The sequence below is a fragment of the Aquarana catesbeiana genome, linkage group LG07 (genome assembly GCF_042186555.1).
Source record: "Aquarana catesbeiana isolate 2022-GZ linkage group LG07, ASM4218655v1, whole genome shotgun sequence".
NCBI classification, from domain to species: Eukaryota; Metazoa; Chordata; class Amphibia; order Anura; family Ranidae; genus Aquarana; species Aquarana catesbeiana.
The window spans coordinates 89,286,348-89,311,458 of record NC_133330.1 but is presented as its reverse complement, the minus strand read 5'-3'; the positions used below and the strand labels follow the sequence as shown (position 1 = coordinate 89,311,458).

Below are 25,111 nucleotides of genomic sequence, written 5' to 3'. Positions count from 1 at the left end.
CACTGGCAGCATTTGATGGGGCACAGTAGTGGCAATTGATGGGCACACTGGCAGCATTTGATGGGGCACAGTAGTGGCAATTGATGGGCACACTGGCAGCATTTGATGGGGCACAGTAGCAGCAATTGATGGGAACACTGGCAGCAATTGATGGGCACACTGGCAGCAATTGATTGACACAGTAGCGGCAATTGATGGGCATACTGGCAGCAATTAATGGGCACAGTGGCTGCGTTTGATGGGCTCAGTGGCGGCAATTTATGGGCACAGTGGCTGTGTTTGATGGGCACAGTGGCTGCGTTTGATGGGCACAGTGGCTGCGTTTGATGGGCACAGTGGCTGCGTTTGATGGGCACAGTGGCTGCAATTTATGAGTACAGTAGCTGCGTTTGATGGCACGGTGGCTGCGTTTGATGGCACGGTGGCTGCGCTTGATGGGCACAGTGGCTGCGCTTGATGGGCACAGTGGCTGCGCTTGATGGGTACAGTGGCAGCAATTGATGGGCACAGTAGCTGCATTTGGGCACAGTAGCTGCGTTTAATGGGTACAGTGGTGGCAATTTATGGGTACAGTGGTGGCAATTTATGGGCACAGTGGCTGCGTTTGATGGCACAGTGGCTGCGTTTGATGGGCACAGTGGCTGCACTTGATGGGCACAGTGGCTGCACTTGATGGGCACAGTGGCTGCACTTGATAGGTACAGTGGCTGCGCTTGATGGGCATAGTGGCAGCGTTTGATGGGCACTGTAGCTGCGTTTGATGGGCACAGTGGCTGCAATTGATGAGCACACTGGTAGCATTTGATGGGGCACAGTAGCAGCAATTGATGGGCACACTGGCAGCATTTGATGGGGCACAGTAGCGGCAATTGATGGGCACACTGGCAGCATTTGATGGGGGCACACTGGCAGCAATTGATGGGCACACTGGCAGCAATTGATGGGCACACTGACAGCAATTGATGGGCACAGTAGCAGCAATTGATGGGCATACGGGCAGCAATTAATGAGCACAGTGGCTGCATTTGATAGGTACAGTGGCTGCGCTTGATGGGCACAGTGGCAGCGTTTGATGGGCACAGTGGCAGCGTTTGGGCACAGTGGCTGCAATTGATGGGCACACTGGCAGCATTTGATGGGGCACAGTAGCGGCAATTGATGGGCACACTAGCAGCATTTGATGGGGCACAGTAGCAGCAATTGATGGGCACACTGGCAGCAATTGATGGGCTCAGTAGCGGCAATTGATGGGCATACGGGCAGCAATTAATGGGCACAGTGGCTGCATTTGATGGGCACAGTGGCGGCAATTTATGGCTACAGTGGCTGCGTTTGATGGCACAGTGGCTGCATTTGACGGGCACAGTGGCTGCGTTTGATGGGCACAGTGGCTGCGTTTGATGGGCACAGTGGCTGCAATTTATGAGTACAGTGGCTGTGTTTGATGGCACGGTGGCTTGGCACGGTGGCTGTATGTGATGGCACGGTGGCTGTGTTTGATGGCACGGGCTGTGTTTGATGGCACGGTGGCTGTGTTTGATGGCACGGTGGCTGCGCTTGATGGGCACAGTGGCTGCGCTTGATGGGTACAGTGGTGGCAATTGATGGGCACAGTGGCGACAATTTATGGGTACAGTGGCGGCAATTTATGGGTACAGTGGCTGCGTTTGATGGCATGGTGGCTGCGTTTGATGGGCACAATGGCTGCGTTTGATGGCACGGTGGCTGCGCTTGATGGGCACAGTGGCTGCGCTTGATGGGTACAGTGGTGGCAATTGATGGGCACAGTAGCTGTGTTTGATGGGCACAGTGGCGGCAATTTATGGGTACAGTGGCGGCAATTTATGGGTACAGTGGCTGCGTTTGATGGCACAGTGGCTGCGTTTGATGGCATGGTGGCTGCGTTTGATGGGCACAATGGCTGCGTTTGATGGGCACAGTGGCCTCTGCTCGATGGGCACAGTGGCAGCGTTTGATGGGCACAGTAGCTATGTTTGATGGGCACAGTGGCTGCAATTGATGGGGGTTTTTTTAGTTTGTTTGCACTCCCCCAAAAATTTTGAGCACCAGCCACCACTGGTGTCTATGTGTATATATGTATAATGTGTGTGTGTCTATGTGTATGTATACTGTGTGTGTATGTTTCATTTGTGCCTACTGCCGCTAAACAGAGTCGATCTAACTATCCTATGACCGTGAAAAATCCACTTGTTGCCATTTGGAGGCAGCTGAATGGTGAACTGCTGAGCCTGGCCTCGGATCAGGCAGCAGGGCAGGTCTGGGTGCATGCCTGTGTGGTGATATGGCACACATCAAGCATTGCTTTTATTCACATGCCCCACTGCCAGATCTGAGGCCAACTACAGCAGTTCACTATTTCGCTGGCTCTAAGACTCACTTGCGCAGTTCAAAGTCTGCAACAAGTGGATTTTTTTTTCTAATTTAAAGGCCTTTTCCTGCCAGCTGCCTGCCACTCCAAGCACTAAGGTGCAAAGGTGTGTGTAAGGGGACACTGATAGAAGGTGACACACTGGGGGTGCTCTGCCATAAGGTAGGACTCTGGGGACTGTGATGTATAGGGATAATGTTGGGACTTTGGTGTAAGGGAGGACTCTGAGCGTGGCACTCATCCTGACTGCTGTATTCTATATGTTGTTTTGTTTGTTACTTAGTCCTGGCATGGCGGCCACCTGTAAGCCTGGGGGCCCCATAAACTTCTATTGCCCGGGGGGCCCCATGAGTTGTCAGTCCGCCCCTGGTGTCCCCTGATGTGGGGTCCCCACATTCGCCGCTACACAGACTTGTATTATTTGGGTCCGCGCATATGACTTTGTCCTGGGTAAGACTGTGTGCAATGGATACCACCACACTTGTTTGTATTACCTGCAAGATTTATAAATGTTATAATTTTTCTTCTCTTTTTCTCTTCTTTCATTTATAGAATTAATAGTGATGTTTGCTCTGTAATACTATCCTAAATAAATCTCCTGAAGGTGGTTTATCCGCAAAACATGATGAGCGTCCAATACACAAATGGAACATGTTAAATTGACAATGGTTATTTCCTAGTGTCACTCCATCTGTGTTTCTATAGAGCCTAATGTTTAAGACACATTTGTCGTGTCTTTTTTAGATGTATGTATGTTTTAACATATTTTTGGAAGAAAATGTCATTTTTACGTTTACCTTGTGTATGTCAAGCCTTTGTACGGTACCATAAAAGTTCATAGCAGCCTCAGTCCACTTTTTTCTCTAAACTATTAATTTAGTTTTTACATTTTAAAATGGGGTGCCTTGAGATTGTCAATCTCTTTCCAGTAAAATTCTGCACAAAGACTGAGTTAGGTGATAAGTGGTCTGATCTGGAATTACTGACTTAGCACATCTGCACCTTATTATCTCATTTGAGATGAGGATACATCCCTACATGTGACTTTATGCTTTCTGGCTTGTCTGCATACTATACTGTGTCTCATTTTCCTTTAAAGATTTACTGTAGCTCTAAAACAAAACAAAAAAAATTACTAATGTAATCTGTCTTCTTTCCTGATTGATCATCTCTACACTACGTGAGTTCCATATGCATAATGTATATTAACTAACATTAAAATAAAACTAAACTTTGGTATTCTTAACTCAGAAAAAGATTTCTATTGCTTTCGGTCTGTACCAATTTCTTTATGTTTTTGCTGCTGTAATCCAACTACCTGTTAGAGCGTGGCTTCTACTGGTTCAACTGTATGTAGGAAGGTAGCTACCTTTTCTCACTCCCAAAATAGACTAGGGACTTTGGACTATGTGGATTGTAGTGTGCAAGTCAGGGGATACTTGGTTTCTCTGTGGTTTCCAGGTTCCCGTGGGCAGCATTCCAAACGGCTGCGCTGCATCCAGATGACCCTTGGCAGCAATCTTGGGTCAGCGGAGTCTTTTTATGTTCCTGCTCTCCAGGTTTTGGAATGCATTCATGTGTGGGTAGCGTAGAGATAGGTTCTTCCATCTGTTGGGGACAGCATGAGTGGCAGGAAAAGGTTCCAGACGAGAAGAGAAAGCTTAGGGATCACAATTTCTTTGGACATCTTTCCGTTTGGGTATAAGATGGCCAGGCCGTTTTCTACCCCTCCAGACAGACACTGTCAGTTCGACTTATACTTGTTCCGCTACAGGCTGTTGGCATTTGCGAGTGCTCCCGGTTGGTCCCTCTCCCACCACGTTTGTTGTGATCTGTTTGGCCTTTACTACAATACAAGTTCTACCTTTACTGAAATACAAGTTCTCCCTTTGCCACAATGCAAGTTCTACTGATTGCACCTAGACTGCGTGTATGTTATTATCGCCGCACCACGCTGCACCCACCCACATGCATAGGGCAGAGCACAACTACCATGCACTGCTCACTCCAAACAAAGGGAAGTGAGGGAAAAGTAGATTACAGGACCATGTGGATGTGCATGGATTATTTTTGAAGCATAAGGATATGGTTTAGTGTCACTTTAAACATCATTATGAAATGTAACAGGAAGTTTACATTGCACTCTATTATCAATTAATGCTGGTTCACACTGGTGTGATTTCTAATGCGACTTGAGTCCCATAGATTTGCATGACAAGGGAGTTCACTTTATTTGCCAACGGTGCCCATTCACATAAATGCGTCTCTGTGCGCCGTAATTTTGGAAAAAGTTATTGTGCTACTTTGGTGCAATTTTTGTGTAATTTGGCTCCATAGAATATGCTAACCACATAACCACAAATGGCATCAAAGTCGCACTACATTGGACTAAAAAAAAATCACATCAGAATCACCTAGCAGTAGTGTGAACTTAGTCTGCACCAGACACAATGCACTATATGCACAATGACAGGCTGAAAGGATGAGATTTGTTTGGCAATATCATTTTTATTGAGCCAGTTAACAAGGCACTTATTATTCATATTTAAATGAAGTCACTTTGAAGTCCCCTTTGACTGAGAGATATGTAAGTTTATCATAGCCGTGACGATTTGGGAAAGAGATTTCATGACCATCAGGAAGCTTCACATCAAACTTGTCCCCATTGAACTTGATTGAGATCTGCAATGGAAATGAAGCTCTGAATTAATGAACTCTGCTTTACATAAAGAATTCAAACAATTAATCTGCAGCCGATTGGCATAACTGTTAAATCAAAAAAAACTCCCTTCTGCTGCAGATGGTTCATTTCCCAGTTGTTCTTCACCTTATAAATGCAATGTATCAACATCTGAATATCCTGATAGAGGATGGATTGGGCAGGAAGACACCATGGCCTCACGGCCAATTATCCATTTTGTTGTGCGAGACTTCCACCACCTTTGAATGTGGAAGCATGCATGACCCTCTGAACCTAGGTTTTACAGAGTTTTTTATATAGACATTATGTTTTTGTATTTTTATTTCATTTTGATTTGCTTTGCATTGTAAATATAAAATTATTATATATTAAACACATAATGATAATATTGTTACTAGTATGTGACCTGTTTTATCAAAAAAGAAGCTGCATGAAAAATCTCACAACATAGTACAGTTTTCCAACACATTTTACATCCCTGGTACCCAAACTGTAGTCCTTTGGCACCTTCTGTGCAGCTCTTGGGGCCTCTGCAGACAGAAGTCTGCGTTTCCCTATTGCCATGTTATAGAAGTGAACTCTAGCATTCTCAAATAATGTATTAACACGCTATAGCTGGGTACACACTAACAGTTTTTTTTCGTGCAACCCCAAAAAACTGACAGCTCCGGTCGGAGCCACTGTACTAACCATGTGAGGTTAGTGCAGTGATCTCCACTGAGCTGTTGTGTTCTGACAGGGAGAAAGCCCCCCCCCGCCCCCCGCCAGAACTCTGATCAGTGCTCTCTGCCATTGACTGAGAGTGCTGATCTGGAGTCGGTCGGCTGCTGGTTTTTCAGCATGCACGTCCAACAAGCCGACATACACACGGGCCGAATGTCAGACGTTTTTTTTTTACCAGCATTGTCTCCTGACATTCGGCCTGTGTACAGGGCCTATGCCTTCTGAAACAAGCTTGTAGTTCTTAACAATATCCTGTTGCATAGCTGCAGTCTTTGGCAATGTTCTGTTGAAAGTTGACTATCACTGCTTTAGAGCCTTAAAGTCTAATGTGCCCAGGCAATGGACACTCAAGTTGGTACACATTCTTAACATGCAGTAAATGATCTATAAAACAAGCCCTTACTGACCTCTGTAGCTACATGCACTGTGAACAAATCTATCTTTAAAGTTCACTTTAAAAACACTAAAGTCCTTCTCATAGAAACTCAGATTCCCCCTATAAGTAGAGAATCCGCAGCCTTTTAATCTCTAAAGCAAACACATAGCAGGTGCTCTGTAAGGGGGGGGCAGAATGAACTGAGCTGCTGAGAGAACAACTTTAAAGAAGATCTAACAGTAGAATTTTTATCTTACAGTTCTGTCCCCTATGGGTATTATGAGTAGCGACCTACCTCCCTCCCCTCCCGCCGTCTTTAAAAGGGACAAATGATTCCTATCTGCAGCTTGTCCCGGCTGTGAACACTTTCCCAAGACAAGAAATGGCCAGAGGAATGCAGAAGAACGGAGGGAAATGTCAGCCTATGCTTTCCTCTTGCTGTTGCTTGGCTTGGGAAAGTGTTCACAGCCGAGACAAGCTGCAGCTAGGAATCAACCTTATTCAACCAAGCTGCAGTTATTAATCAAAGCTGTTGTCAGGTCGGCCACAGCAGAATGGAAGGGGGCAAGCCACTACTCATAACTAGGGTTGAAAGCACTTTGAAATATGGGAGAAAGTACTACATGTACTCTGTCCCATTGATGAAAGAACTGAAAAAAAGTTACTCTCTGAGGCCTAACTGCAGTAATTTTTATTTCGATAGAATGGGAAAGTGTTAAAACTTTTAGGTTTCATGTATGCCTGTGATCCATTAGGAAGTTGATTCCTCATTCCCTGTTCCTTTTACACCAGTACAGGAAATGAGGAGAGCAGTTTCCAAAAGGACAGGCATGCAGACACAGCAATGAAAACACTGCCAAAAGTTCTAACTCCTTCCCACCCTACTAAAATAAGTTATAGCTGTGACAGTAGTACTTGAGGGTAAATCTTCTCAAAAAGGGCACCGACTACAATAAAAACTTTCCCACTCCATCCAAAATGAAATAATGCCTTATTATGCAAGTATGCATTATAAAACCACTGTAATTTTTATATTTACTGCACTTCTCACTAAATTCCCTGTAACAGTGTTCTGTATCTGATAACTGTAATGTGTATTAAAGCGGTAGTAAACCACGGCCTTTTAAAAAAAAATTCCCTGCAAGGCAATGGAATAATGTGCTGCAATGCATCGCATTCCAGCACATTATGAAATACTTACCTTAGAACAAAGCCCTCCGGCAGTGTGCTGTCACCACTGACCGGGATTCCGTCTTCCCAGGTTTTCCTTCCCAGTTCACTGGCTCTGGTCCTTTGGACGACCGCAACAAACAGGGATATACAATGTAATACTGACGTATAATCGCACATATAGTTTGGACTTGATGGACTTGTGTCTTTTTTCAACCTCACCTACTATGCAACTATGAATAGCTTTAACGTCACTCACACGCATGCACGGGGCAATCATTGTTTACGGAACAGAGCTCTGAAGGGATGGCATGGATATGCTTTCCTCTCAGAGCGCATGCGCCAGTGACGTCACAGGCTGCATCCAGTGTGAATATCTCCTGAACACCACAAGTTTAGGTGATATTCACTGTACCTATGGGTAAGCTTTATTATAGGCTTACCTGTCAGTACAAGTTAAAAAGTGGAGCTTTAAGTATTGTGATAACATGCCACCCATAACCTGTTGCAAAGTAACCTTTACAGAATAGGCCATTGTTTACTATAATGACATCAGTATTTGACTGTGTCAGATGACTTATCTCCGACCTTGTCATACTGACCTTGACATCTGCCCCGGGTGTAAAACACATGTGTCCACTTCTTTGTTCTGATTCCCAGTTGTTGCTTCTTTTGGAGTTGCATACAATCACAGTCTCATTTAGGCGTGGGTTAAAATGTAAACCTATATCACTGGAGCTTCTTCCCAAATTGAAGGAAAAGCTGTATGGACAAAGCAAGACCTCAGATACATCAAAATCATATATTATCAGCTATAACCAATGATGAGCAACCTGAACATATACATTAGATAGTTTTCTGAAATTATAGACCGTGTTGCCAATAACTTATTTCCTTTATTTTAGCTATTTGTGGACTCTGGGAGTGCAGCATACACCACAGAATAACTTAATTGAAGTCTAAAGGGTTATGTCATATGTTTTGTCACCCTCCCCTACCCCTATGGCTCTTGCCTGCAAATCTTGGCTTCCAAAATTCTGCTGTTGTGTAAATCAAAGCTGCTAAATCCATGGGTTCATCCTGAAGGCCTTGGGCACTTTTTTTTTGGTCCAAGGACCCCAGCATTCAGTAGTTTGTGTTTTTTTTACGTTTATTCAGGAACAATGAGGGAAAATAATCAATAAATTGGGTTCCACTAGCTAAATGACTTAGGGTTTTTTTCATACTCTTGCTTTTTTCCTGTGCTGTCCATTCTTTTTTACCTGACCTTTTACATGGGATTTTGCTGAGAGGGATACCAAGTATGGCGCCAGTCATTTGCAAGGCACTGTAGAGGGCACAGTAGAAACAAAGAAAAGAGCAGCGCCACCTAAGTTCAGTGTGATAAAAACATTTTAATATAGGACAGACGATTTTAAACTCACAAGATTTTAGAGATTACAGCACATGTAAAAAGGTATAGGAAGTTCATCCACGGTCGGCTTGCAGGTGGATAGGCAGCTGATGTTCCTGGAAGCACTGGTGGCTCAGGCAGATTGCCTGATGAAGGAGTACGCATGCTCCAAACGCACGCTCCTCCCCACTCTCTCACCATCCGGAAGTGACATGTCCAGCTGCCCCTGAGCCGAAACTGAGAACCACGAAGCATTGGGAGCCACCAGCGCAGCCAGGAACATCAGCTGCCTCTCCACATGCGAGCCGACCGCCTTCCCCCAGGAGTGGATGAACTTCCTATACCATTTCACATATGCTGTTATCTCTAAAATCTTGTGAGTTTAAAATCGTCTGTCCTATATTAAAATGTTTTTATCACGCTGCACTTAGATGGCGCTACTCTCTTCTTTGTTTCTACTGTCTACAGAGCTCCTTCTAGCTTGTTATGTGCTGGCAGCCATCCAGAGTCAGCCCATCTGTGACCATCTACACATCTCTTGCTGCATTTGAACTCTCATGCATGGAATCCCTACTATAGAGAGTAGATTAATCGCTTATTTCTCTCTATTTGAGCTGACAGAGCGCACATGAACATATGTATACAATATTACTGTAGAGAATACAGACTTGTAAGAGAACTCCAATGCAAAAATCTAACAGATTATTCCATCCATACTACACAGTGCAGATGGATAAATTTCCTGCGGTGGCTATTGTATTTTGACAGTTGGGATGCAGGCTTTGTTTGATCAACAATTTTCCACCCGGCTCTTTTGCTTTTTCAATCTAGGGATGTCGGGGTGGAGGCAGCCATCAGGGCCATCCACTGCACAAATTTCAGCTGGTTCCCTAGGAACCAGACAATGTTTACTCTGTTGTATTGCCAGCTTAATACCAATAATCTCTAGCAGTCTCTAATCAGTCTGTTTAAATGGAAAGAGGTGTACTAAGATGGAGGCAGTTCTCAATACGGCTCAGTAGATCAATGTGTACGAGCACAAAAGAACAAGTAATCACCAGAAATTTAGTAAGCACACCATGGATTTTTATTAAAATATCACAAAGAAAAGTGCAGATCTGGACTATCTGATCTCTGATTACTCAAATTTTTTGGTGATCCTACACAACAATATACTAATTCAAGTATAAAGAGCAGGCACTTCCAGATATGTGTAGTGCTTCTTTTACCTGTAAGCAGCTTGTTTAGAGTAATTTGACATGAGTATTGTCTTCATATTCAGTCTTATAGGGGACACAAATGTACTACAGAATAATGCTACATGAGACTTACTTCTTGGCATCATCTGTGAGTTTCCCCTTCAGCTTTAGACCTTCTCCAGATTTGAGCTCCAAGTTCACAATTTCAAATTTCTCCTAATGAATAATAGAATAGAAAAACAAGAGATGATTTAGGAGTCCTTTTTCATTGTTTTCAGGTATAAGATAAATCTCAACATTGTTTTTTTTTAATGCAACAATTTCACAAGCCACCGTATCTTTATCAGAGGTTGTTATTCTTCACCAACTCTCTCACCAGTTTTTTTTTTTTGTTTTCTGTTTTTCATCTGCTGTCTTTTCTGTGTCCTAAAAGTGGCCAGGGCTATTGGGAATCCTATTATTATTTAATAAATATTTGAATTTCCAGTTCGTTTAATGGTCCAGTTAAAGACTCCCTGCTTAGAGACCCTTAAACTTGATCTCCAGGCATATATGCAAGCAATGCTAATGGATGAACATGTGTATTCAATAAAAAAAACAATAATACATTCATTTTAAATTCACCAAATGTGAAAACCCTAATTTGCTTTGATATCATTCCCTTAGAGAAGAACTCTGGAAGAGGGAGAAGCACTAGTTGGCAGTCAAGTGTGCTGCATAAAAAATATGCTGACAAAGACAATACCAGCAGGAAAAGAGAGTAGAGAGGTAGGGAGGTCAGGTCACCAGGCTACCTGTGATGTATCCTAGGATTATGTAAAGCTTGAGTTTGCAGTCATTGGGTCAACTATGTTTGCAGTCATTGGGTCAACTATGAATTCTCCATCATATTAAAGTGTGCTTGATGACAAAATTAGGCCATCTGTTCAAAAGTTGAAGTTGAACCCAAAAACTCATCTTTCAAAATGATGATGATCTGCAGCACACTAGAAAATCCACCAAGGAATAGCTCAAAAAATAGAAGCTTTGGCCTAGCCAAAGATCTTATTTTAAGCCTATTGAAATGTTGTGGGGGCATCTTACAGGCAGTTCTGAAAGAATTTGACATGAAGCAGTGGCCAAAATGTTACCGAGTCAATTTAGGAAAACTGCTTGGCAGGAAAATGCTTACAAGAGGTTGTTTCTGCAGAAATGCCTAAAATAAGTCATATCTGAAGAGAAAAATACCAGCTTCTGAGCCCAAAGATGTTCTTACTTTTTCCTAAGTACATCCATACATCTATTTTTTTAATAACAGATTTAAAAAGGCAAATTTTCCCTGTATCTCACCTTTATCTGTAAGCATAGTTTGAATGAAGATGTTTCGCAAAGTCAATGAAGTATGTTTCGAAAAGTCAACATGAGGTGTACTTTCACCTAACTGTATTTGGAGATGTATCATTTATCTGAAAGTACACAATGGCCTTACCATGTGACAAAGATAAACAATATCTACTCCCATAATATGTTTCTAGGTGTGGACAAAATTAGACACAATAAGTAAAGTAATAAATGTAATCTAATGCCCCGTACACACGAGCGGAATTTCCATCTGAAAAATCTTGGATGGTTTTTCCGATGGAATTTCGCTCAAGCTTGGCTTGCATACACAGGGTCACACAAAAGTTCTCTGAACTTTCGACTGTCAAGAACACGGTGACGTACAACACTATGATGAGCCGAGAAAATGAAGTTCAATGCTTCTGAGCATGCGTCGAATTGTTTCCGAGCATGCATGACTTTTCGCGCGTCCAAATTGCATACAGACGATCGCATTTTTGGATAGGTACTTTTCCCGACCGAAAAATAGAGAACATGCTCGCAATCTTTTGTTGGCTGGAATTTCACCAGCAAAAGTCCGATGGAGCATACACAGGGTTGCATTTTCCGAACAAAAGCTCTCATCAGAGTTTTGCTGGCGGCATTTCCGATCATGTGTACGCGGCATAAGACTACGTTTTAAAAAAGTATATCCACTGGAAAATGTGTACCTTTGCATGTTTTCTCAAATACCATCAAGCCCTGAAATACAGAGGGCATCAATAAACAAATATCCACTTTGTGAAGTTAAGTGCTGGCCCACTCCCTCTCGTGGCCAATTACTAGTTTATTATTAGTTTTTAAACTGTATGTCCAGCATTCCCTGCATTAGGTAAAAAATGTCCCAGTATTTGTTTTCCCTCCCCCACTCCCAAATAATTACCTGAGTTCTCCTGCTGCTGTCAACCTAATCCTGTGAAAAGGGAGGCGGGGGGGGGGGGGGGTGGGCCATGCTCTGTATGTCTATGGATACACACAGCCCGCCTCTGGAGCGAGCCTGCACATGTGCCCCCATAGCGAGCAGCTTGCTGTTGTAGCACATGCAGAAGAGGAGGGGCCAAGATCGTTTCAGGGCACTCTGCGCAATATCATTGCATAGAGCAGATAGGTATAACATGTTTGTTATTTTAAAAATATATATATTTTAGCCTTTACAACCGCTTGAAGTTTGTCTGTTTTTTTTTTTTGTTTTTTTGTGGTGGTTTTCTGGTGTGGTAAGTGTACAGTTATTTCCCTTCACTCTTTAATACATGCTTAAAGCAGGATAGGAAAATATTGTCTAAATACAAGAGGTATGTGTATTCTTACTTGAACCTTTGTGTGCTTTGTGTATTTCTCCCTGATCTGTGCAGTAATCTAGTGTGAAACTTTGCCTCTGTGTGGGAACTTCCTGTAATAATACCGGTCATTGCTGCTTTCTCTCCTTGTGCAGGGTAACTGGTCTTGTCTCCACCCCCCTGTCATTTTCTGCATGCAGCCTATAATGGGTGGAGTCTGCTGGGCCCCTCCTACAGCTCTGTTGTCTGTACAGCACAGCGATGATTTCACTGCTAATTTTACAAGTTAAAGCGGAGTTCCAGGCAGAAAGACAACTCGGTCTTAAACAATAGTACACCAAACCCCCCACCCCTCGTTTTTAGATATATATATAAAAAAATTGGGGCTTTTTAGTGCCTTTGCTATGGGGTTATTTCTGGACTTCCGTCCTATGTCGCTGTGTACGTAAGGTACGTAATTAGGTATGTAATTTCCACAAAATGCATCATGCCCTCCTCCTTCCCCCCCCGCTGCCTTCTGGGACCTGTGTGTGTCCCAGAAGATGATGGGACCATTAAGAAAGTGCTACGCGACTCGCACATGTGCAGTAGAAAACCGGCTATGAAGCCTGAAGGCTTCACTGCCGATTTCCTTTACTAGCAATGCTGACTCCTGCACCAGAAGCCGATGGACGGATCAGCTTGGGGTGCCATCATCACGGGCTCAAGTACTGTAAGTGTCCTTATATTAAAAGTCAGTAGCTACAGTATTTGTACCTGCTGGATATGAATTTTTCCCCAGGCTGGAACTCCGCTTTAATGTCTGGGTTAGCAAAGGAATTTGGATTCATATCCTTTGTGGCTAGTAAAGATTATATTTAAATTTATTCTTTTGTGCCTGGAGTTCAGCTTTAACCGATTCCCAAGCGCAATAAATAAATTTTCCCCGCAAGATGCCATGTGAATATAGATGTACGTTTACACTTATATACTATACATACACACACACTTACTTTTTTTTCTATGTATTTATACAACTGTTTTGCCTTTACACAATTGTGACAATTTGTAGGTCTACAATTTCTAGATTGTAGGCTCTAATGAGCAGGGCCCCTGATTTCTCCTGTATTGAATTGTATTGTAACTGTACTGTCTGCCCATACTGTTGGCGCTATATAAATCCTGTATAATAATAATAATAATAATAATAATACTACAATACAAAAGGAAGGTTTTTATTAAATTGAATACAAAATAAAAGGCTCAAATGCCCCTGTTAATTAGTCTAAGGGAAAATTTGCTGGTTATATATAGATGGATGTTTTATTCAAAGTGGTTGTAAACCTCTGAAATGAAAAATGAACAAAGCATATCCTTCTATAGCATGTACTTGCCTTGTTTCAAAGCACCTAGTGTGATTTCTGTCTGCTCTCTCATATCTCTGCTATCTGCTAGAGCGACTTTTGACAGGCTAACACCAAGCATACTAGGTGACGTGTCCCCATTCCCCTCCCTTTCCCTCTACTCAGGTCTTAGATTACACTCTACTCTCCTCTTATGGGCAGTGTGTGATGTCAGATCCTCGCCCGCTGACTTTTACTGATGATAAATAGCCTTTGATGTGTTTTAGAAATCTGTGGAGAAGTGAGGGCTGCAGGTAAATAAGTACAATTTATGTAGTAGGATTTGGTTTCACCTGAGGCTAGTCACTTCAGTGGGTATATGCAAGGGTTTATAATCATTATAATGTATATGAATGTCTCTTCCTTCAATAAAATATTAAATATTTATTCAAATTAATATAGGATAAAAGTCAAGTACTGTCTAGCCTCCCAATCTCATTGTTGATTAAAGATACCAAAATATTTGAAATACAATGATGGAGAAATTGGCCATTGAAGCAGTCTGTGCATCATTTTTGGTCTTCAATTTTTTTGCTGTCACTTGATGCCAAAAAATTAATTTAGCAAAGTGCACCAGGATCATCTGAAAATGAAAGTTTGGCTTTCATAACATGTTTTAGAATCTAGTTGAAGCTATTTATAGGCTTTGCCTAACTAAATAATTAACTGAAGTTTTCTTGACTTCGATAACCATTTCAAAGAGGAAATGAAGGTATGCCTGCTTTCACATCAGCTTTTTAACTTTGCTCTGAAACCTTTGGCAATAGTCTTGAGAGGCTTTAAAGAAAAAGCAATGCCCCAGGTCAAATCTATATCTCTCAAGAATTTCTGCAAACTTTTTTTGCAGACTCTTCCCTTTTCCTATTCAACTTTGACAACACTTATCAAACCAATTGTGAAGTTTAAAAATCGTATTCAGTTATTACCACCTGATCAGTCTGAGGCCAGATTACCATATATGTGGTGTGTTGGAAGCATATTCAAATGAATGGGTTGCCTTAAAGCTGTAGTAAACTCTACTATATTTTTAATGGTCCTCCTGCAGGCTCAGGCATTATTGTGCTGGTATACACCACATACTAGCACATTATGACAAACTTCCTTTTTTAATGAAGCCGCCCAGCGATGCGCTGTCACCACTGCTGGCACTTCCATCTTTAAAGGTCTTCCTTCTGGGTTTGCACTTTCAGGCCTTTTGAATGGCCAGGCCGCAATGATGTCACTCCCACGCATGCACATGGGAGTCACGGCAGCAGCATAGTGCTCTCTGCATTGACGGCACACTCAGTGTGCCTTGATTGCACAAATGCGCTGATGACATCACCAACTGCATCCACTGTGAATATCTTCTAAATGGTACCTACCGTTAAGCCTCATCAGAGGGTTTGCTGTAGGTACACGTTAATAACAAAGCTTTACTACCACTTTAACACAAGTATTGGCACACCACATTGGACCATACAAGTGGAAAAAAAGCCTGTGTTTCAGTGACAAAAAAAAAGTCAGGGCAGGGCAGTGGTTCTGGTCACAAGCAGTGAATTGAATGTCCCTTTTTACGTCATCATTGCAAGGAGTAAAGAGTTTTAATTTTTAGTCAGTTTTACAAAATCATAGTTGATAGCTACAGGATTGAAAGTATGCCCACCATTAACATTTCTGAGGTCTAATACCAGAGATTTAAAATTTGTAGCCTTGGCCGGCAGCCCATTAAGGGCTAATTTACACTTGCTTTGATTTAACACACATTAAAGTGCCCACCGCTTCAACATGCTATTTTATGTGTTTTTGATGCTTCTGAAGCTTTAATGAAGCTTGGCAAATGCCCTTTATGTGTGTGTTGATTTTCTATTTGTTTTAAAGGGGCCCATTAGAACCTCATTTCAGTACTACCCCCACTCAGGAGACCCCCAGCTCATTAGTACCCCTGTTTAGCAGATCCCCAGCTCATTGGTACCCTCGTTCATCAGATCCCCAGATTATAAGTACCCTCGTTCAGTAGATCCCCTGCTTAGTAGTACTCCCAGCTCTGCTGATGCCCCACTCATTAGTACTCCCAGCTCTGCTGCTGCCCCACTCAGTAGAACCCCCGCTCCACGGATGCCCCACTCAGTAGTATCCCCAGCTCCGCTGATGCCCCACTCAGTAGTACCCCCAGCTCTGCTGATCCCCCACTCAGTAGTACAGTAGTAACCCCCACCTTTGCTGATCCCCCACTTACTAGTTGTAACCCCCAGCTCTGCTGATCCTCTGGTTTGCTGATCCTACTCTCTCTCTGGTCTCCGCTCACCTCCCTCTATATTGTTCCCAAGCTGCACACCACGTGTGACTTTGCCAGTTTCTCCTGTTCAGGTCTACCAGTTCTTCTGATCCTCCGCCCCTTAGTCCTCTTTCTCCAGTCCCCACTCACTTTCCGCTATAGTGTTCCTATATGTCTGCTAGTTGCTCTGCTCTAGTCCAGACCCTGCTCACCTTTATACTGCTCCACGCTGCATACCAGATGTGATGTCTGCACCAGACACTTTCAGAATATGTATACATGAACTGGAAATGACTGCTGATGATGATGTCTTTCCAGTTTGCTTGTTGGTTTCCCAGTGCATCCTGGGATATCTCATATCTCCAATACCGCCAAAAAAAGCAAAGCTAACTCTGAATAAAAGTCTCTCAAAAGCTGCAGGTGCTGCTAGCAAGCTTTGTCATAGACTTCTATGGAGGCTTTGGAGACCCTTTGAAGCACCAAGTTAGCAACATGTAGTATCATTTTTGCTGCAAAGCAAAGCACATACAATGTGTGAACAGGACTGTAAACAAATGTTATTTAGTGACAGGGGCTTTGATTGGCATTCAGAGTGCTTTATTAAAACATGTCCAAATAAGCCACATTTTGGAGCAAGTGTAAACGAGCTCTTAGGACGCTCAGCAGGAGATTGCACCCTCACTGCAGCCCAGGTCTCCCTCCCTTTTAGTTAAAGGCAGAGCATAGATGAGGAGACAAAGTGTTTCCAGTAGAAGAGGAGTGGCGGCAATTTTGCTAGAGACCTGAGGAAAAAGCAGGACTGGGATTGGCTGACATTCTGAGCAGCCAGGCTGAACCCCAACCACCAAACACTAAGAGGGTCGGAGCTGCAAGGAACTAGAGGGAGGAAAGGACAGTTGCTGAGTGAGAAGATTCATGTCGGCATACAATACAGGAGAAGACTAGAGAGGGGAACCCCGGAGTGTTGTGCTACCTTTCGCCTGGCCTCGGAAAAGAAAAATTTCTGGTGGAGCAGAATTATCTAAAATAAGAGTGTTCTTTTCCACAGCCATCGTCGCCCAACTTGGGGCATACTTCCCTGAACGTGAGTATCATGCTGTACAGCATTCAGTCCTATTCAGCCGCAGCATATTTCATCGTGCCATAGATTTTGACAGGCTGCAGGCGGCAGGCCTGCATACTGCACCTGTATATTGAGAGACGTGGAGTTACAGTTCATAAGCGACGTGTCATTATCATCTCTTCCCCCACCCTCTTTATTGTCATAATAAGTAAATAAAAGAGTCACTATGATACCTTGTATAAATGTTGAAGCGATAAGGGTTCCATACTTGTCATATGCTATTTTGTCAGGAACTGTTTGAGAGGTTTTGTGATGGATGGCTTGGTATAGAGGGCAAAGTTTTTGTAAACCCCAAGAAAGAACTTCTGGGTTTTTTTTGCACCTTTGTTTTGTTAAATATACTACTGAATGTGTGCAATAAAGTAGCTACCGTGCCTTGCAAAAGTATTCACCCCTTGGCATTTTTTGTGTTTTGTTGCCTCACAACCTGGAATTAACATGGATTGTCTGAGGATTTGCATCAATTAATTTACAGAACATGCCCACAACTTTGAAGATTTTTTTTTTGTTATTGTGAAGAAAACAACAAATAGGACAAAATAACAGAAAAAGTCCAATGTGCAAAACTATTCACCCCCTTAAAGTCAATACTTTGTAGAGCCACCTTTTGCGGCTATAACAGCTCCAAGTCGTTTTTGATAAGTCTCTATGAGCTTGCCACATCTTACCACTGGGATTTTTGCCCATACCTCCTTGCAAAACTGCTCCAGCTCCTTCAAGTTGGATGGTTTGCGCTTGTGAACAGCAATCTTTAAGTCTGACCACAGATTTTCTATAGGATTGAGGTCTGGGTTTGACTAGGCCATTCCAACACATTTACATGTTTCCCCTTAAACCACTCAAGTGTTGCTTTAACAGTGTGTTTTGGATCATTGTCCTGCTGGAAGGTGAACCTCCGTCCTAGCCTCAAATCACACACAGAGTGGTACAGGTTTTGCTCAAGAATATCCCTGTATTCAGCACCATCCATCTTTCCCTCAACTCTGACCAGTTTCCCAATCCCGACTGCTGAAAAACATCCCCACAGCATGATGCTGCCACAACCATGTTTCTCTGTGGGGATGGTATTCTTTGGGTGATGTGATGTGTTGGGTTTGCATCAGACACAGTGTTTTCTTTGATGGACAAAAAGTTTAATTTTATTCTCATCAGACCAGAGCATCTTCCTCCATACATTTTGGGAGTCTCCCACATGACTTTTCGCAAACTCAAAACATGCCATTTTGTTTTTTTGCTGAAAGTAATGGCTTTCTTCTGGCCACTCTGCCATAAAGCCCAACTCTGTGAAGCGTACAGCTTATTGTCATCCTATGTACAGATACTCCAGTCTCTGCTGTGGAACTCTGCAGCTCCTCCAGAGTTACCTTAGGTCTCTGTCCTGCCTCTCTGATTAATGCCCTCCTTTGGTGTGTGGCCGTCTCTTGGCAGGTTTGCTGTTGTGCCATGTTCTTTCCTTTTGGTTATGATAGATTTGATGGTGCTCCTAGGGATCATCAACGATTTGGACATTTTTTTTTATAACCTAACCCTGACTTGTACTTCTCAACAATATTGTCCCTTACTTGTTTGGAGAGTTCCTTGGTCTCCATGGCAGTGTTTGGTTAGTGGTGCCTCTTGCTTAGGTGTTGCAGCTTCTGGGGCCTTTCAAAAAGGTGTGTATATGTAATGACAGATCATGTGACACTTAGATTGCACACAGGTGTACATCATTTCACTAATTATGTGACTTCTGAAGGTAATTGGTTGCACCAGAGCTTTTTATGGGCTTCATAACAAAGGGGGTGAATACATACGCACATGCCAATTATCAGTTTTTTATTTCTGAAAAATAGTTTTATGTATATATTTTTCTAATTTTACTTCACCAACTTAGACTATTGTGTTCTGATCCATCACATATAATTCAGATTAAAAAAACATTGAACTAAAGGCTGTAATGTAACAAAATAGGTAAAAAGCCAAGGGGGGCGAATACTTTTGCAAGGCACTGTAGGTGACAGTGTTATATCGGGCACCTGTTAGGGATAACATACCATGTTATTTAATAGCAAAATATATGTATAGCTTATACTACAAAAAAATTGCTGTGCGCCACTAAAGTGTTCAGGTTTGACTTGAAGAAAAGGTGGCAACCCTAGGAGGGTCGGGGCTGTTGTGGAAGGGGGTGGGGCCCAAGACGGTCCTGCAAAATCAGAAACATTTGGGAGGTATGACTTTCTAGTGTTTAATTAATTGCTTACTGGGCACTTAAACCCCCCTCCTATCCAGACCAATTTTCAGCTTTCAGTGCTGATGCACTTTGAATGACAATTGCACGGTCACACAACACTGTAACCAAATGAAATTTTTATGATTTTTTCCCCACAAATAGAGCTTTCTTTCGGTGGTATTTGATCACCTCTGTGGTTTTTATTTTTTGTAAACAAAATTTAAAAAGACTGAATTTAAAAAAAAAAATGTTATATTTTGTTATAAAAAATTTAAAACAGGTAATTTTTCTCCTTCATTGATGTACGCTGATGAGGCGGCAGTGATGGGCACTGATAGGCGGCAGTGATGGGCACTGATGGGTGGCAGTGATGGGCACTGATGGGTGGTAATAATGGGCACTGATCAGTTACACTGATAGGCAGCACTGCTAGGTGGCACTGATTGGCACTACTGGTGGGCATTGATAGCTGGCACTTGTGGGCATTGATAGGTGGCACTTGTGGGCACTGTTAGGTGGCACTGTTAGGAAGCACAGATGAGGCAGATGTGCCTCTTCCACTTCGAGACCTTTGTCCCTCTCATCTGAGCCAGTGATCGGCTTTTTTTTCTACTCACGCTATCAGCGTGAGTAGAAAAAAAAACGATTACCGATCTTTTGTTTACATCATGTGATCAGCTGTTATTGGCTGACAGCTGATCACATGGTAAGGGGCCAGGACCAGCCCCTTACCCGGATCGGTGATCAGCCGAGTCTCAGTGACTTGGTGATCACAGCGTGCTCGGCGTGTGCCCTGCAGGGCGTGTGCACAGGGGAGGCCGTCATTAGACGGCCTCCCGGGAATTCTGGTCCACGCTGTGGCCGTCATTCGGCCATAGCGCGGATGTCAATAGTTAAAAACTGAGAAAATAGCTTTATGTACATCTATGCACCAGTTTAATACCTTTTAACTTCATTTTGAATAAGATTGTTTGTATTGCAATAGTCATATGGTGTAGGCCACACAGCACATGCGATCCAGAGTTAAAGTATAACTAAAGACAAATCTTGGAGTGGAGAGGTATTAGAACCTCTGTCATGTTTTTATTGCTGTCTGTGCCCCAATAGGGAGATTCACCCTCTCTATTTTTAATGCTTACAGTTATCGAAAGTGAAAGTACTTTAAAGGAAAATCCCAAATGTGTCCCCAGAACAGTAATGAGACTGCATTCTGGGCATTCATGCCAGGGCTCATACTGCCCTAAATGTTCATACCGATAGGTGCTCCATCCCACCGCAACAGCTGTCAGCCTCTAGAGCAGTGGTTCTCAACTCCTGTCCTCAGGACCCACCAACAGGCCAGGTTTGCAAGATAACCAAAATACATCACAGGTGATATCATTTGCTGCTCAGTGATTGCAGTATTCTGGTCTGCATCTCCCCAAGGCAATACTTAAAATCTGGCCTGTTAGTGGGTCCCGAGGACAGGAGTTGAGAACCACTGCTCTAGAGTTTGGCAGGCTGCTGGCACCAGGGCTGGATGGTGCACCTATTAGCCAACAGCTAAATGCCAGAGCCCCATGCACCCAAGCTAAACGCCCAATGTCCATGGACCTTAGTGATATGACATGGAAGTTGGAAGCCTGTAGTACCCTGTAATAATTATCTGGGTTCTAAGGTCCAGTATTTTATCACTGGAATAAGGAACTGTACAGAGATTGCATCTCAGACTTGGCATATTAAAAATATAAAAGGTCCCTTTAAGCTAAATGCAGACCTTTGATTTGTGGTAATACATAGACGTTACTGCACATGTCACTATTTATATTGCTTTTTTTCATATGTCAATTTTATTTTTGATGTTGATCATTATTTGTTTAGCGCTGCACATTTTCCATATATATTTCTGTTACTGCAATGCACAGCAACATACATAAGTGCTGTGAGCCATTAAGGCGTTTTTTACGGCAAAAAAAGTGCAGGTACACTAATAGGTGCATTGTGGTGCATTGCAAACTCATTCAAAATGAGTTAGTTGTCTAACTACAGCGCACTTTTACGTACATACGTGCAGTAGTGCACCTCAGATATGTAAATTCTGCCCCATCACGAGTCCTAACACGCATCTTGATTTGCAGGCAATTTAATAATGTAAAATATATTTATTTTACTTTTTTTATGTACCTTATACACAGATTTTAATTTAAAGATCTGAAAGCAGAAAAAAAAAAAATTCATCAATAAGCCACAAAAGCGCCTGCTTACCTGAGACTCTGAGACCGAGATTTTGCGTTTGGTCCCCTAACTGGCAGATAATCTAATAATCCACATTGGATGTTGGTCAATTTGTAATACAAGAGCTTCCATGTACCCTTAGGACTTTACCGAAGTTCCAATATAGCAGTAGGAGATGAATAATGCCAGGGCTACAAGTCAGATCTGAATACCTTGTTTCTAAAGTTCCGTTTCCACTAGTGCGACCTGTAATGTGACTTTGGACACATAAAGTCGCATGACAAGTCAGTCCATTGTTTTCAATGGCACCCGTTCCCATTTACATGTCTTTGAAAATCAGTGACTTTGAAAAGGTGCCTGCACTACTTTGATAGGACTTTTGATGCGACTTTGATCCAGAGAGTGTAAAGTTGGATCAAAACTGCACTCAAAGTCACACTACCAAGTCGCGCTCTAAATTGCCTGATTTTGAGGTTGCAACAGTGGAAATGTAGCCTAAGAGATTTATCCCCTGCCTCATCTGCAGTACAGTGAATTCAGTAAAAGTATTTATTAACAAGGGGTTAAGACTCAAAGAAAGTGCACACAAAGCAACAGCCCAAATCTGTTTCCTAGGAGAGACTTAACCCCCTGTTGGCAGTCACTGAATTCAATGAAGCCAATGAGGTGTTTGCCAACAAGAGGTTAAATCTCTCAGAAACAGATTTAATTGGCTGGGTAGCTCTAGTCTAGTGCTGGCCATACGTTAGAAGAATTTAGTTCAAATGTTTTCATTTTCAGAGTTCATTTGATTTTATAAGCATTGGTGGGGTCAAATTGATGTTCATTTTTTTTTCCGCGATGACAAGAAAATTCGAAGAAGCAGAATGGAGAATTTTTCTCAGTCTTCCAGTGAATGTGGTTTTTGTTTGGAAAAGTTCTTTTGTTCCAAAATCAAATGTTAAAAGCAAATGAAGTTTTGAAGTACTTTGAATGAAATTGTACTGAGAAGTTTTTGTATGATATGGGTGTACATGTTTATTCAGAAATCTGCTGGTGAATGGCCAGCTTATGTCCGTCAGCCAATGTTGTAGGTTTGGATAGGAGGTGGATGGGTATACAACATGTACTGTAGTCTGTACCCCCACTGGGGAGCTTTTCCCCGAATTCCTGTCCTTGTGACAACACAAGAAGTGAGGGGATCTCTAAAACAGGTACACTTACAGCAATACATTTTTCAGCTAAACATCGGCTGATTGAATGCAGTCAATGTTCTTCTGAAAAATTTCCTGCAGGCTCCTCCATCAAAAGTAGATCAAGCAATTGAGTTTTGTTGAACGGAGCAGGGCCATCCACTGAGCAAATGTCAAACAGTTCCTCGGGAACTGGCCGAAAATCACACAGTGTATGGCCAGCTTTCAGGCTGGGTTCACACCATTGCGAATTGGATGTGGTATCTCAGCATCCAATTCGCAATAGCAGAAGATTTTGACCGGCTCTCTATAGAGCCGGTTCACATATCTTCGCAGCAGGTCCGGTGCGTTTTGCAGAAAAACACTGTGCGTCTTTTGGTTTGTTTCAGGTCCGAATTTAGCCCAAAATTGGGCTGAAATCGGACCTGTAACGGTGAACCAGGACACACCGGACCCCTGCTGTGAGATGGATGCAGGGATGGTGTGAACCCAGCCTTATGCTGGCCATACACTATACAGAAAATCGGCCGAACCCATTTTCGAAAAAACGAACGTTCGACCGTGACCACAAACGATCGTGCCATCATGTAATGACCGATAAATTGTTCAGTGGACATGAATAAATAATTTTTTGTTCGTTTTTTTACATATACCTAGTGCAGACAGTTCGGACGGGAAACACATTAACCTTACAATTTATCGTACGTTCGGCAGAAATTTTTCAAACTTCCCGTTCGTTTTTTGTCCACAAAAACGTCACAAACGATTATCGATTTGTGCCCATTAACTTGCCGAAAAATGAACGAAGTGTCTATATGAACGATTTTTCGGCCGATTTTTCGTATAGTGTATGGCCAGCATAAGTCCCCGTTCACATCTGGCAGCTTGGGATTGCAGCAATTCCACCTGCAATCTCAAATTGCACTGCAACAGTGGCATTCATTTTCAATGGAAACCAAAGAACTGTTGTGCATTTTGCTGCAAGTGCAGCGATCGCACACGCAAAGCTTGTTGCCCAAAAGGAGCAGGATGCAGTTTGCCACGATTGCAGCATGATTTATTGTGCAATAGATGTGCCAAAACCGCACCACGTGTAGGTGGCGTTAAAAATTAATGGCACCCAATAACGCGTGGAGCATTTCGCCACTATTGCTGTGCAATTTGGGATTGTGGGTAGAATCTGCCTGAGATCCCTAAATGAACAGCTTTGACAGTCATGCTGTCATGCAAATCAATGATTCTGCCACTACTAGAGTCATAAAAAGCCAGAAAGCTAGCATTATCAGAAGCAGCCAAGCAATAGCAGCCTTCATATGTCCTCCAGCACTGGTTTTCTGAGGGTCCGGATACCTACAGTTCCTGAGGTTTTCATTATGTGCATCGTTCCTAGGATGAATGGCATCACAAGTAAAATGCACTATACATACCTTTGTATTTTGATGCATGTAACTACATAAAAACTTCCCTACCAGCTACTATAATCACTATATTAGGAGGCACTCAAAAAAAAAAAAAAAAAAACATCACTACAAATCATCATGGAACATGTGTAAAGGACCCCTGTACTGAAAGAAATATGGAGAACGCTAGTGCTGAAAATGAACTTACAGACATAGTGGAGCGCTGGATGACGCAGGTTTTGGTGGAGCTCTGGTTGGCAGAGGTTTTGGTCGAGCTCTGGTTGGCAGAGGTTTTGGTCGAGCTCTGGTTGGCAGAGGTTTTGGTGGAGCACTGGATAGCTGCACAAAGCGCCTTCTTACTGACCGGTATCCTTATATATATCCCGTTTATTCATTCCTTCTGGGGAAGTTATAATTTAACTGATATTGATGTGGGTGCAGTCAGGACTTTGAACAGTGTCCATTATCTCATTAAATCTGACCATTTCTGGGGGTGGTACAAGCTAACTTGTCATTGAACAATCATGTTTTGCAACAATAGTGATATCACCGGAGTCTCCCTGAGATAGGAATCAATGAACAATGAAAATTTTAAACAATCAGAAATGTAGTATGGTGCCTTGTCATTATAGCCACTCTGATTGACCTTTATCCCCAGTCATGATAAGCAGAATTAGACAAATAAAAAAAATGTCTCTTGAAACTGAACTCTAGGCATATATAAAATGCATAAACGAATGCAGATCTAAAACCATAAATATATCCTT

The 25,111-nt window shown here is 42.6% G+C and overlaps 1 protein-coding gene across 1 annotated transcript; it reads right to left on the bottom strand.

Annotated features, from left to right (window-relative positions):
• Positions 1-4,877: 4,877 nt before the first annotated feature.
• LOC141103160 (galectin-2-like) lies at positions 4,878-24,801 on the bottom strand. Its single transcript, XM_073592468.1, has 4 exons — positions 24,553-24,801; positions 10,085-10,167; positions 7,962-8,121; positions 4,878-5,071 (listed from the first exon to the last, which is right to left on the bottom strand). The coding sequence occupies exons 1-4, from the start codon at positions 24,556-24,558 to the stop codon at positions 4,925-4,927; spliced, it is 396 nt and encodes a 131-aa protein (XP_073448569.1). The 5' UTR covers positions 24,559-24,801; the 3' UTR covers positions 4,878-4,924.
• Between the last annotated feature and the right edge of the window lie 310 nt (positions 24,802-25,111).